The sequence below is a fragment of the Xiphophorus hellerii genome, chromosome 7 (genome assembly GCF_003331165.1).
Source record: "Xiphophorus hellerii strain 12219 chromosome 7, Xiphophorus_hellerii-4.1, whole genome shotgun sequence".
In the NCBI taxonomy this organism is placed as follows: Eukaryota; Metazoa; Chordata; class Actinopteri; order Cyprinodontiformes; family Poeciliidae; genus Xiphophorus; species Xiphophorus hellerii.
This window is the reverse complement of record NC_045678.1, coordinates 28,095,933-28,109,616: the sequence shown is the minus strand read 5'-3', so window position 1 is coordinate 28,109,616 and position 13,684 is coordinate 28,095,933. Positions and strand designations below refer to the sequence as shown.

Here is a 13,684-nt window from a genome sequence, read left to right as displayed (position 1 = left end):
CAAAACCAGGCCTGCTTAGATAACTGTAACATCGGCAATCCAGTTAATGCTGGTCTAAGGACAGTCAAACCAATGGAGCCTTGACATCAGATGGGATTGATGGATGTTAAATGAACTGTTGCTATCATGACTCCTTTCCTCTCTCCTCCACAGAGAAGGGAGCTCCAATCCCAGAAATGAAAATTAATAAAATTATAACTTATAACCTTCAAAAAAGATTTCATGGAGAAGCACAAAAGCGTACCAGTACAGTTATACTGGTACCTATAACTGTCCTTACAGGGTTTTTATGGTGTCATTATTATGTATTTTCTCTAAGTGGCAGCTAGGTATTGATTATTTATTCTATTAAAGTTAAGGAAGAGTTACAGCCAGAAGGAATGAATCCTTAGTATTTTACTTGAACAGTGATTTCAATTAATAAAACTTTAAACAACATAAGTGATCAAGTGTAGATCATTCCTTTCTAATTCACTTTCCTGCTTTCTGCTTGTTTCTTTTACAGTCATCTGAAGAGATGGATGTTGATGTAAGAACTTTCAGACACAGATCTAGTTTCTGGCTCTGATGTTTTTATTGATATGACTTTCACTTTACATCTGGGTCTTATTTAGTGATAATGCTTAACAAGAACCAGCACTCATGGAGTATCTAAAAGGCTTCACTTATGACCCTTTACAGTTTTTCTGGGACTTTTACTTCACCTTTCCAACTAGTTGGTTGCATTTCCTCTGTGGGGTCCAAAACCAGGCCTGCTTAGATAACTGTAACATCGGCAATCCAGTTAATGCAGGTCTAAGGACAGTCAAACCAATGGAGCCTTGACATAAGATGGGATTGATGGATGTTAAATGAACTGTTGCTATCATGACTCCTTTCCTCTCTCCTGATTATATATTTATTTTTGGCATTGTAGATAAATAAAGACTTCAACTAATTTAACCTGATCAGCATTAATCAGGTTTTATTAATCAATATAAGTGATAAGGTGCTGATCATACTATTTGCTATTTTAACTCACTTTCTGTCCCTGCTTTCTGTTTGTGTTTCTTTTACAGAGATCTAGGAAACTCCAGGTAGAAGTACAAACCTTCACACACATTTATTGATATGACTTTTTATTTAATATGGCTTTCACTTTACAGCATGGTCAGAGTTTCATCTGGGTCTTATTTAGTGATAATGCTTAACAAAAACCAGTACTCATGGAGTATCTATAAAGGCTTCAACTTTGACCCCTTGCAGTTTTTTCTGGGACTTTTACTTCATCTTTCCCATTAGTTGGATGCATTTCCTCTGTGGGATAACTAGGTTATCTAAACAGGTTTGATGCTTTAGCTTCAGCGATTAAGTTAATGCAGGTCTAAGGACAGTCAAACCAATGGAGCCTTGACATCAGATGGGATTGATGGATGTTAAATGAACTGTTGCTATCATGACTCCTTTCCTCTCTCCTGATTATTTATTTATTTTTGGCATTTTCGATAAATAAAGACTTGAAGTAATTTAACCTGATCAGCACTGATCAGGTTAAATTATCTCACTTTCTGTCCCTGCTTTCTGCTTGTGTTTCTTTTACAGAGACGTGCGATCCCCCAGGTAGAAGTACAAACCTTCACACACATTTATTGATATGACTTTTTATTTAATATGGCTTTCACTGTACAGCATGGTCAGAGTTTCATCTGGGTCATTTTTGGTGGTAATGCTAAATCAAGATCATTCTGCAGCAAATGTTACCGCATTTTTTTAAAACAAATTTTAAGACAGATTTACATCTGGCAGAAAGGGATTGTAATGTTTGTTTTTTACTTGAACAGTGATTTCAATTAATACAACTTTAAACAACATAAGTGATCAAGTGTAGATCATTCCTTTCTAATTCACTTTCTTGCTTTCTGCTTGTTTCTTTTACAGAAATTTGAAGAGATAAATGACGAAGTAAGAACCTTCACACACAGATCTAGTTTCTGGCTCTGATGTTTTTATTGATGTTTTCACAACAGGATATTTACAGATGATTCAAAGATTTTATGGAGAAGCTCAAAAGGGCACCAGTACAGTTATACTGGTACCTATAACTGTCCTTACAGGGTTTTTATGGTGTCATTATTATGTATTTTCTCTAAGTGGCAGCTAGGTATTGATTATTTATTCATTTATTTATTTATTTGCTTTTTAGATAAACAATGACTTCAACTAATAAAACCTGATCAGCACTGATCAGGTTTTATTAATCAATATAAGTGATAAGGTGCTGATCATACCATTTAGTATTCTAACTCACTTTCTGTCCCTGCTTTCTGTTTGTGTTTCTTTTACAGAGATCTAGGGAACTCCTGGAAGAAGTACAAACCTTCACACATTTATCGGTATGACTTTTTATTGAATATGGCTTTCACTTTACAGCATGGTCAGAGTTTCATCTGGGTCTTATTTAGTGATAATGCTTAACAAGAACCAGTACTCATGGAGTATCTATAAAGGCTTCACTTATGACCCCTTACAGTTTTTTCTGGGACTTTTACTTCATCTTTCCCACTAGTTGGTTGCATTTCCTCTGTGGGATCCAAAACCAGGCCTGCTTAGATAACTGTAACATCGGCAATCCAGTTAACGCAGGTCTAAGGACAGTCAAACCAATGGAGCCTTGACATCAGATGGGATTGATGGATGTTAAATGAACTGTGGTAATCATGGCTCCTTTCCTCTCTCCTCCACAGAGAAGGGAGCTCCAATGCCAGAAATGAAAATTAATAAAATTATATAACCGCCAAAAAAGATTTTATGGAGAAGCACAAAAGTGTACCAGTACAGTTATACTGGTTCCTATAACTGTCCTTGCAGGGTTTTTATGGTGTCATTATTATGTATTTTGTCTAGATGACTTCAACTAAATAAGCCAGGTGCTGATCATACCATTTAGTATTTTAACTCACTTTCTGTCTCTGATTTCTGCTTGTTTTTTTTACAGACATCTGAAGAGAGCGAGGACGATGTAAGAACCTTCACACACAGATCTAGTATCTGGCTCTGATGTTTTTATTGATGTTTTCACTACAGGATATTTACAGATGATTCAAAGATTTTATGGAGAAGCACAGAAGGGTACCAGTACAGTTATACTGGTACCTATAACTGTCCTTACAGGGTTTTTATGGTGTCATTATTATGTATTTTCTCTAAGTGGCAGCTAGGTATTGATTATTTATTCTATTAAAGTTAAGGAAGAGTTACAGCCAGAAGGAATGAATCCTTAGTATTTTACTTGAACAGTGATTTCAATTAATAAAACTTTAAACAACATAAGTGATCAAGTGTAGATCATTCCTTTCTAATTCACTTTCCTGCTTTCTGCTTGTTTCTTTTACAGTCATCTGAAGAGATGGATGACGAAGTAAGAACTTTCAGACACAGATCTAGTTTCTGGCTCTGATGTTTTTATTGATATGACTTTCACTTTACATCTGGGTCTTATTTAGTGATAATGCTTAACAAGAACCAGTACTCATGGAGTATCTAAAAGGCTTCAATTATGACCCTTTACAGTTTTTCTGGGACTTTTACTTCATCTTTCCCACTAGTTGGTTGCATTTCCTCTGTGGGATCCAAAACCAGGCCTGCTTAGATAACTGTAACATCGGCAATCCAGTTAATGCAGGTCTAAGGACAGTCAAACCAATGGAGCCTTGACATCAGATGGGATTGATGGATGTTAAATGAACTGTTGCTATCATGGCTCCTTTCCTCTCTCCTCCACAGAGAAGGGAGCTCCAATCCCAGAAATAAAAATTAATAAAATTATAACTCATAACCGCCAAAAAAGATTTCATGGAGAAGCACAAAAGGTTACCAGTACAGTTATTCTGATACTATGACTCCCAAAAGTTACAGCAGTTACTCTTTAAAACTTACATAATCAACTTAAATTCAGTCAATTGGACTTGATTTGGAAAGACACATGAAATCAAGGAAACTGACATTAAGCAATTTTTTTATTGTTTTTTATTGTAGTCCTGAAATTAAAATTAATTTTAATTTCTGGCATTTTAATATGAAGTACAACTAATAAACTTTAAGCAATAAGTGATCAGGTGCAGATTATACCTTTCTGCTTGTGTTTCTTTTACAGAGATCTGAAGAGACTGAGGTAGAAGTACATAGTTATACTGGTACCTATAACTGTCCTTACAGGGATTTTATGGTGTCATTATTATGTATTTTCTCTAAGTGGCAGCTAGGTATTGATTATTTATTTATTTTTTGGCATTTTAGATAAACAAACACTTCAACTAATAAAACCTGATCAGCACTGATCAGGTTTTATTAATCAATTTAAGTGATCAGGTGCTGATCATACTATTTATTATTTTAACTCACTTTCTGTCCCCTCTGTCTGTTTATGTTTCGTTTACAGAGATCTTGGAAACTCCAGGTAGAAGTACAAACCTTCACACATTTATTGACATGACTTTTTATTTAATATGGCTTTCACTTTACAGCATGGTCAGAGTTTCATCTGGGTCTTATTTAGTGATAATGCTTAACAAAAAACAGTACTTATAGAGTACCTATATTGAAACTTTAAGCTGCTTATAGGCAGTGGTGTCAACTTGCAATTTTTTCTGGAGCATTTTAATTCACCTTTCTCATTAGTTGAATGTATTATTAACGTCAGAACCAAAACCAGGCCTGTTTACATAAATAGGTTCGGTGCTTTAGCATTAGCGATCCAGTGAACATAGATCTAAAGACAGTGAAAAGAATGGAGCCTTGATATGAGATGGGATTGATGGACATTAAATGAACTGTGGTAATAAGGACTCATTTCCTCTTTCTTGCACATAGGAGAAACCTCTAGAGTTAATAAAGAAAGCTTGTAAGTACCACAGGAGCACAGAGACACAGGCCCCGATCCCACTGGTGAGGCTGCAATCACAGGTTTCAGTCCCCATCTGTTGTCTTCTTCTTCTCTCACAACTTACTTTTATGTCATTCACTGTCAAATAAAGGCCAGGGGCTCTACTGGCAAAAAAAATGTAAAAAAAAAAAAAAATAACCCAAAGAGAAAATAAATAAAATGAAACCAGTATCCTCCAAAGTTACAGCAATTACTCTCCACCTATGCAGAGTCAGTTAAAACTTTAAGGAGAGGTGTGTCTTACAGTTATTTTCACTGATGTAGATATCTGTATTTACTGAGGTGAAAATCTCACTGACATTTGGATTTTCTGATTTATTACCAAATGAAGTCCAATGATGACCTTCTGTGCTATTGACTGGTTACTGTCAAGTACAGACCACATGCTTGCAGAGGATACAAAGTACACACACTGTTCTGAGAAGACATGTTGAATGTCAGGATACCAATGGAAACTAGACGAGTACTTACAGATTACAGAGTATTTGCTTTCATAACTACCTTTAGGGATTTGGTACAGACAAGATATTCTGATAGGGTGACCACATGTAACAGGTCACATAAAGCAGGAGTACTTACCGGATACGTGGATTGTACTTCCAGACTTCCTACATAGCGCCTATGGGACCAAAAAGTCCCAGAAGTTTCTAAAAGGGTAAATGTGAGATTTTACTGGGTACGTATCTAAAGGGGGTTTACAGGATACTGAATGGATAAGATTGCTATTAGTAGTAACATAAGGCATCAGTTTAGTCTTGTTTACCTCAGATTTCCTAATGTTTAGATCAGTCTGACTCGTGTAAAGGTAGATACTATTAAGAAAGAAAAAAAAGTCTATAGTTGTGTTATTATGAAGTGGGGATAATGACAGCTCATTCTGAAAGGAGCTCAGAACTGACCAGATTCATATCTCATTATCTAAGAATGATTTTGTGCAAAAAATGTAATGAAGATGATTTGTATCACCCATAGTCCTGTCTTAACCTGTTCAGGAGAGCATAAAAGGTCGCCTTTAAGCAAAATAAGCACCAAGTAATGAATAAAATTGTCCATCCAGGCAATGTCCTGCACAGATTTTTAGTTTCTGTTTATGGTCCACATAAATATTTAACTTAAACTGAAGAAATGGCATCCAGCAATCAGAGTTATTTAAGATATTTATGTTTAAGGTTCTTGTGTCTGAATTTCTCTGCTGCAGATGGGTATGTCTGTTGCTCCCGGGTCCTCCATACTTTGGCCTCCATCTGCAAGGGTCAGTGAAGCTCCACTACGTCGTCGTCGTGCATTACTTTCAAATCTAATGGATGGTCTGGTTTGTCAAGCATATGATATACAGCCACATCATCCATCCTTTGAGTGAGTTCTTGAACACACAAACCATTCTATCTTTATAAGCACTGAGCTGATATTTTCCATCTTATTACCTGGAATTGAGTCTTTTGTGTTGTGTGTTGTTGGTGCAGAGCTCCAGACCCAGAAGAGCAGAAGCTGAAGTGGATTAAGATCTTCCAACTGCAGCAGGCGGTAAGATGTTTTACTCTGTTGTTTAAATTGGTCCAACGCTCAGAGAAGAAACTTGTATCATGAATCATACATATAAAAAGATCTCCATTTATATTTTATTTTATTAAGTAATAAAAACTTCTGCTCAATTCCAGTATGTTTGTCTAGAAAGTCCTGTTTGTTTTTGTAAGTGTGAATAATCAAACTCTGATGCGAACCAAAAACCTGAACTCTGGTCCATCTACAAACTTCTGTCTCAGTTCGGTTGAAGTGACTTCTGGTGTGGTTTGAATGCGAACGCCACGCGAACCAGAGACCGCTCCAAAAGCAGGAAGCGGACGATAGTGCAGGGCATTCGGGGTAAATACGACTAAAACAAATGCGTGTCTGGAGCTAGTAGGAGAAATGACTCGTGGTCTTTTATCAACGACAGAAGAGAAATCCTACAACCGCTAAAATCTGACTCTACTCCATTTTTATTTACATTTTCTGAAGAAGGAAGATGCACTCAGCTTCTTTTTCAGAAGTTTTTGTGTCATTTCCTTCAGCGGTTCTTGGTGCAGCACCACCACAGACGAAGAGGGGAACAGGTTTTTCTATTAGTTTCGATCGTATGATAGTGCAGAGCGAAAGCAAACTGCACCGTAAGAAAATGTAACAAGCGTTACAATTTGCTACTGTTTGGACTAATATTTAGCTGTTGGACAGATGGACTCGTATCTAACTCTACATTACTGGAGTCAGGTAGTTGTTGCTATGAGGTCCAAACAATGTTATTATTATAGAGGTCTTTGTTATTTTAAAGAATATCAGTTTCTTCAAATGTTCCAGGCAAACGTAAAACATGCTGTAAGATCTGCAGTGAATTGATCTGAATTGATCAGTCTCAATATGCTTCAACATTACCTGTGGTGTCCCATAAGCCTCAATACTTTGTATAAGATTGTTTATTATGTATGTTAATGAGATATGTCCTGCTTTTGTCACAACTGCACTTTTCTCTCTAAATGTCATGGATGCAGAAACAAATGATTAAGTTTTTGTTGATTTTATTGAGCAAAAATATTTAGCTTCAACCTTTCTGAGTTGTAACTTGTGTTAATCTTCTGTGTGCTGCAGGACGGATACTGGGAGTTAACTGTTGAGCTGGGAAAACTGGTCAATGTCAACGTGGATGCGTTTGCTAACGTGTTCCTGAAGAACAAAGGCATTCATTCTCTGGGTGAGCGTTCATATTAAGCTCTGTGTGGAAGAGCTGTTAGCGTTAAGATGTTCATTGATCTAATTTTTTTTACTATTAATCTTCTAGAGCAGTGGTTCTCAAAGTGTGGGGCGCGCCCCCTAGGGGGGCACTGTGCCATTGCAGGGGGGGCGCGAGAAGCGGTATAGATGAATGAAAAGAAAAAACAGTTACGCAAAAGTGTTTCACTGTAAAGATGGTTTGTAGTTTGTTTTGTTGCAACCTGAAGTGTGAAATAAACTTCAGTGGAGTTTGAAAACAAAATATGCTTAGAGGTTTATGTCTGGTTGAACAATGTTTGTGTCCAGTTGATTCTTTTTTTTTCTTTTTGGGGGGGTGAGGGGACTTTATTGTAATCCATAAGGGGGCCCAGAAGAAAATCTTTGGGAACCACTGTTCTAGAGAAAGATTAAAATAAACTTGGTGGTTTTAAATCTCAGTCTACTTTTGTTTTACTCCAGTGTTGTAACTGAACCGTGTGGATGTTTATGTTAAAGGTGCGAAGGCCAATGCAGGCATCCGGAGGCTGGTGGCGACTCTGTTGGTTCTGCAGCTGATGAGGGAGGAGGAGCTGGAGGAAGGAAAACTCCTGCAGAGTTTGTTTAACCTGAAGGAGCCGACTGGGTCCAGGTCAGAACCGCAACAGAATACAAAGACACATGAGGAGAACCCGGTCACACAGACATGAACATGGAAATTTAATTCAGTTGGTCATAAAAGTGATTTTTAAAATGACTAATCTGAGTAGTGGAGTGCTCTTAGCTTAGCAGAACATTGAATGAAAACAGACCAAAACAGAACCAGACCTGGTCCAGGTGGAAAGTAAATAGCTTCTACAGACCCAGAGGTCCATCTGTAAGGAGCATCAGGAACATTGATCCAAACACTCAAGTTCTGGAACATGTTAGCTAAACTTCATATTTCTACCATCCAGGAAACGATTAATCAGATTAATCGTGACGAATCAATTATTGAAATAATCGTCAATCTGATAATCAATTAATCATAAAATGAAGTACACCGACTCTAAACTGTCCAACAACTATTTGTATTGAAATAATCAATACAAATAGTAAACTATTTGTATTGATTATTTCAGTAATTTATTATTTTAATAATTAATCAGATAAGAATTATGTACAAAATGACATGTTAATCAAAATAAATAATCACAAACTTAACATACAATACTAAAGCAAATATATATTAATTTTTTAGATGTACAATGGACCAGTACTTGACTAAATGTATAACGGAGGACATGACCCACCTGTGAAAATAGAAATCAGGTTTTAAGTAGTTTATCAGGTATATGTTGCAACATATATTGTTATTGGTTTACATATTATATTATATTATATTATATTATATTATATTATATTATATTATATTATATTATATTATATTATATTATATAATATTATATTATATTATATATTGTGGTCATTTTAACCTTTCCTCACAAAAATTAAAACAGAAAAAAAACATACAATACTGAAAAAAAAAAAGAGACAAAATAAGTACAGAAATAGATAAACAATATTTAAATTTCTATCAATGGCAGGAACATAAAGTGTAGACTGGAGAAAGTCCAGATAAAACCCTTTATTACACCTTCTCTTTGTTATATGTAAAGCTGAAATTTTCCTCTATATTTTCTAAAACATATCTCCAAGTAATTCCTGCTAAGTCTGTATACAAAATGATTTAAGAAAACATAATCAGCCCTTATGTACTAAACTTTGTTTAGTAAATTATGTATGTATATTTTTTGTACATTTTTGGCTTAATTACTTGCATGAGCAGAGATGTGAGTGTTTGCTTCCAGGTCAGTGTTTCTGAATGTTTTCCCCCTGCAGGTCTGAGCGCTGGCAGCAGGTGAAGAAGGCAGTGGACTGGGTGCGTTGGGCCGACCGGGAGTATCCGTGCGCCTGCAGCCGGCTGGAGTTCGGCTGGAGCTGGGAGTCTTCCACCCGCCAGCTGCTGGGCTTCGAACGCTTCCCCCCGTTCTCACCGCTCATCAGCCTGGAGCTGCAGAAGACCGCAGCGCCGCTGGCCATCCACTGAGGAAATGATGCAACATTTTCTGAAAGTCATATATCAATTTGTATTTTGTTTTGCTTTTTTATCTGCTTTGGTTTGTGTTTATGTGCAAAGAGGTAAAGATCTTCAAAAATTACATGACAAAATATTAAAATATTTTATAATTTTAAAACATGAGAGGAAGGAAGAGAAAGATTTATGTTTCATCCACTTAAATGATACAAATGGATAAATAGAATTAGAAACAAAACTGTTATTAATCACAAACTGGAGAACATAATTGATGCCACAATGTAAACATCTTCCTCCCTAATAAATTCAGAAATGGTGGATTGCTTTTATCTTAAAAACTAACAAGAATAGATTAAAATGTGTTTGATACTTTTGGAATTTAATTCTTGTTGTGTTTTAAAACTAATTTTTTGGGAGAAATTAGCAAATTTTTGAACTCACTTTCAGATTTTACTTTTATCTAAAGATGGCTTAGATCTCAAATATATATATATTTTCTTTATCTTTTGTTGTTTTTTAAGGCGGTTTAAGGCGCCTTTGGTTTTACAAACTGCTTTACATATAAAATCAGTATTCACATGGAAATGGTTGCATGCATTAGAAAAACAAACAGCAAAAATAATCTGAACCTATTTTCAGTATCAGTTAATCTAAAGCCACATTATTTTTCACTATCTATGACAGTAACCTGTTAAAATAAAATTTCAACGGCTCTTTAAGTACTTTATTCAGTTATTATGTCAACAAAATCATCCAAAGAATGCTAAGGTGGCTTGTTTTTATACCCGTGTTTATTGAATCTGTAATCATTTTTATTCGACAGATTAAAGTAATCTGAAAATGTTTTTTTAAATCTAATTCTTTTATGGCATTTGGGTAATGGTCAGAAAATTAAATGAACAAAGCCAAAGTTCTGACCATGAATTTGTTTCAATCATCTCATCTTGTGATTCTCTTATTGAAACTTTGACATTTCCGATGAATGAATTTATACAAATCAACTGTTTGAATGTATTTTTAATCAACATACTGTCTTTGTTGACCTATTCATAGCAAAATTCGAATAAATTACTAATGTAGCAATTGTAACTTTCAATTTATCTAGACCTAAAATATAATTAGTTTCTGGGCAGTAGTTGGTGCAATGTGTTTATGAATGAAGTGAGCCTCTGGGGATGTTGGTGCACGGATATGTTTCTAAATAAATTAAAGATGCCAACCTATGATTGTTTTGTATAGGCAATGTTTGCTTTTATATCTTGTTTTTGAGTTTTTGTCAAACCAGGTAAATTGCTAAACTCAGACTAATTCTCTCCGCTTTAGCATTTTCCAGATTTAAAGAAATGCTTCATAAAATAATTTTTTAAATCCCATGTTATTTCAAAAGAAATCTCGCGATATCTTTTCTGACCCCACCTCCACTCTCGAAGGTTCTATTTCGCGCTGTTGGACAGTTGAGGGGGGGAATGGACAGTTGAGAGCTTTCGACTTTTGGAAAAAGTTGAGTTTTTCCTGAAAAGGTATTAACATTTGGACTTGATTTGAATCTCGAGGTATACCGAAAATGTTTACACAGTTATATAATGGGGCAAAGCATCGTGTATTGATAGCGAAGTCCCAGTGGCCTTTTCCTTAGTATCGAAGTTATGCTAAGCTAGTAGAAATGTTGGACAGAAGGGTGTTTTTGTTTTTTTCCAAAACTTACTTAAGCAAATGTAACAGACGGAGGGCACAGATGCAGTGCGGTAGCCCCTGTTTTATCAAGTCGAGATAAGAATAAAAGAAAGTTGGCCACTCTGAGGTATAAAAAATAAACCAAAAAACATTCTGGGAAAATGCAACCAAAGCAAAGACGCAAGTCTGCACTACAGGGAGAAATGTCAAATGGTCTTTTACTAACGATAAAAGAGAAATCCTACCACCACTAAAATCTGACCCTACTCCATCTTCTTCAGAGTTTATTGTGTCGTTTCCTTCAGTAGTTCTTGGTGCAGCGCCACCACAGGAGAGGAGGTGAACAGGGTTTTCAACTAGTTTGGTTTTTTGACTCAGTGCAGTGCAAAAGTGAACCACACCAGCTGAAAGTGTAATAAATGAAATTTTGTTCATTTGGACTGTCAAATGAACCAAAACCTTTGAGCAACCTCTTATCCAACCTTTTCTCTGGCGTCAAATTTTAACGGTTGTATGATTTCTCTTTTGTCTCTGGTAAAAGACCACAAACCATTTCTCCCTGTTACCATTGTCCCTTGCTCATTTGTTCTGATTTTATTTACCCAGAATGCCCTGCACTATAGTTCAGTTCCTGCTTTGGGGTGGTCTCTGGTCCGCTTGGCATTCACATATGCATTCAAATAGTGCAAGAGTTCACTTCAACCGAATCAAGACCGAGAGTTTTTGGGCAGACCAGAGTTTGCTCTTTTGGTTTGCTTCAGAGTTTAATTATGCATTCACACCTCCCCAAACCAACTGGACTTTCTAGGCAAATGTGCTAGAGTTTGTTTAAAGTGGACTAAACAGGACTGGTGTGAATGCCTTTTTACAGTTTATTCCACTATTTGTAGTTTCTTTGATTTGTTTTGTTGCAGCCATTTACTTTACTAATGTGTTTTTATTTTTGGTTTGATTTCTAACCTGCTTGATAATTGCATGTTTTGTGGAATAACTGAAACGTTTGTCTTTACTTCACACATCCCTGAAGTTATATCCCTGAAGCCCAGTTTTAATTAGGATTTTCTGTTTAAGCTAAATTATTAACATGTATTTTTGCAAAACTCAGTCTGCTGTGCAAGAGCACTTTTGAACTTGGGCTCCTGCACTGCATCTGTGCCCTTTTGAACTTTTAAACTTTTGAGCTTGTTGGGTTATAACATCTCCCAACTGACACCATTGAGTTTGAACAAAGCTTATAAAATTTCTCCTCCTTCTGGCCATACAATTATAATTAATTCTGTATTTAGTACTTTATTTCTGTATTTATTTAGAGTTTTAAGAAATTAATAACACTTTCAAATATTTTGAGTTATTTGGATATAAAATATTCTGAAAGTAGCAAGAAATTAAAACTGTCATTTAACCCTCAACTCATTAATTTACCCAGAATCTACAAAGAATCGGATTTTGCTCTCCCAGCATTCCCCGACGATTTCCAGGTGGCGAAGTACTCCGTTTTCGGACAGATGAAGTTTTATCCTCCATTTCTGTCTTGATGCTATGAATCATTCTGACGCAAGTTTTCTGCAGGAGAACGGCAGCAAGTTTTGCGTGCTGGAGCTGCAGAGCGCCAAAGGCGAGCAGGGACGGCGCCATCGTGTGGCCAGATACTGGAAGGAGGACGTGGTGTCGAAGGTATGAAACCATTGAGACGTCAGACAGACAGGACAACATGAGCTTCTGCTCCGTCTGTACGACGGAGGATTAGGGCCGTAAAGAAATGTTGCAATAATAAAGTCCTAAATTACAACTAATCTTGTATTATTACAACTTTGTTGTATTATTACAAGAATAATATGTAATATAATGACTTAATTCTCGTAATGCTATGAATTTGTTCTTGTTTGACTTTATTCTTGTTCAAGTTTATTCTTGTAATTTAATTTTTTATTAGTATTGTCCTAATTGTCCATCATACTGTCAGGGTTTATGTCTGAAAATTGATACATAGACCTGTTATGATAACAAATTTTGCTGGGTGCTTAATTGTCCCAGAAATTATTGCGATAAACGATAATATTGTTTATCGCGACAATCCTATGGATACGGTAACATTTTCAGAAGGATTTAAAAACAGGTAAAGGAATTGGAGAAGATAATAGCTATTTTAATCCAGCATATATAATAAAACTGCATTTTTCTCCTCATTTCAACATTGTTATGTAACATGTAACATATGTACATGTTCCAGTACAACAGTTGCACAACAATCAAAATATTTGGTATCATTAAAAGTGTTTAACAAAAATTTA

The 13,684-nt window shown here is 35.8% G+C and overlaps 1 protein-coding gene across 1 annotated transcript in view; it reads left to right on the top strand.

The window, feature by feature from the left end:
• Positions 1-10,564, top strand: part of LOC116723212 (protein mono-ADP-ribosyltransferase PARP4-like) — a 44,701-nt gene extending 34,137 nt beyond the window's left edge. The window contains exons 58-72 of the mRNA XM_032567957.1: positions 506-529; positions 1,059-1,076; positions 1,582-1,599; positions 1,918-1,941; positions 2,325-2,372; positions 2,975-2,998; positions 3,374-3,397; positions 4,133-4,150; positions 4,418-4,435; positions 4,849-4,923; positions 6,120-6,277; positions 6,385-6,445; positions 7,544-7,646; positions 8,162-8,294; positions 9,524-10,564. Of these exons, the coding sequence (XP_032423848.1) occupies positions 506-529; positions 1,059-1,076; positions 1,582-1,599; positions 1,918-1,941; positions 2,325-2,372; positions 2,975-2,998; positions 3,374-3,397; positions 4,133-4,150; positions 4,418-4,435; positions 4,849-4,923; positions 6,120-6,277; positions 6,385-6,445; positions 7,544-7,646; positions 8,162-8,294; positions 9,524-9,731 (954 nt within the window). The 3' untranslated portion in view covers positions 9,732-10,564. The remainder of the gene's footprint in view (positions 1-505; positions 530-1,058; positions 1,077-1,581; positions 1,600-1,917; positions 1,942-2,324; positions 2,373-2,974; positions 2,999-3,373; positions 3,398-4,132; positions 4,151-4,417; positions 4,436-4,848; positions 4,924-6,119; positions 6,278-6,384; positions 6,446-7,543; positions 7,647-8,161; positions 8,295-9,523) is intronic.
• Positions 10,565-13,684: the final 3,120 nt, after the last annotated feature.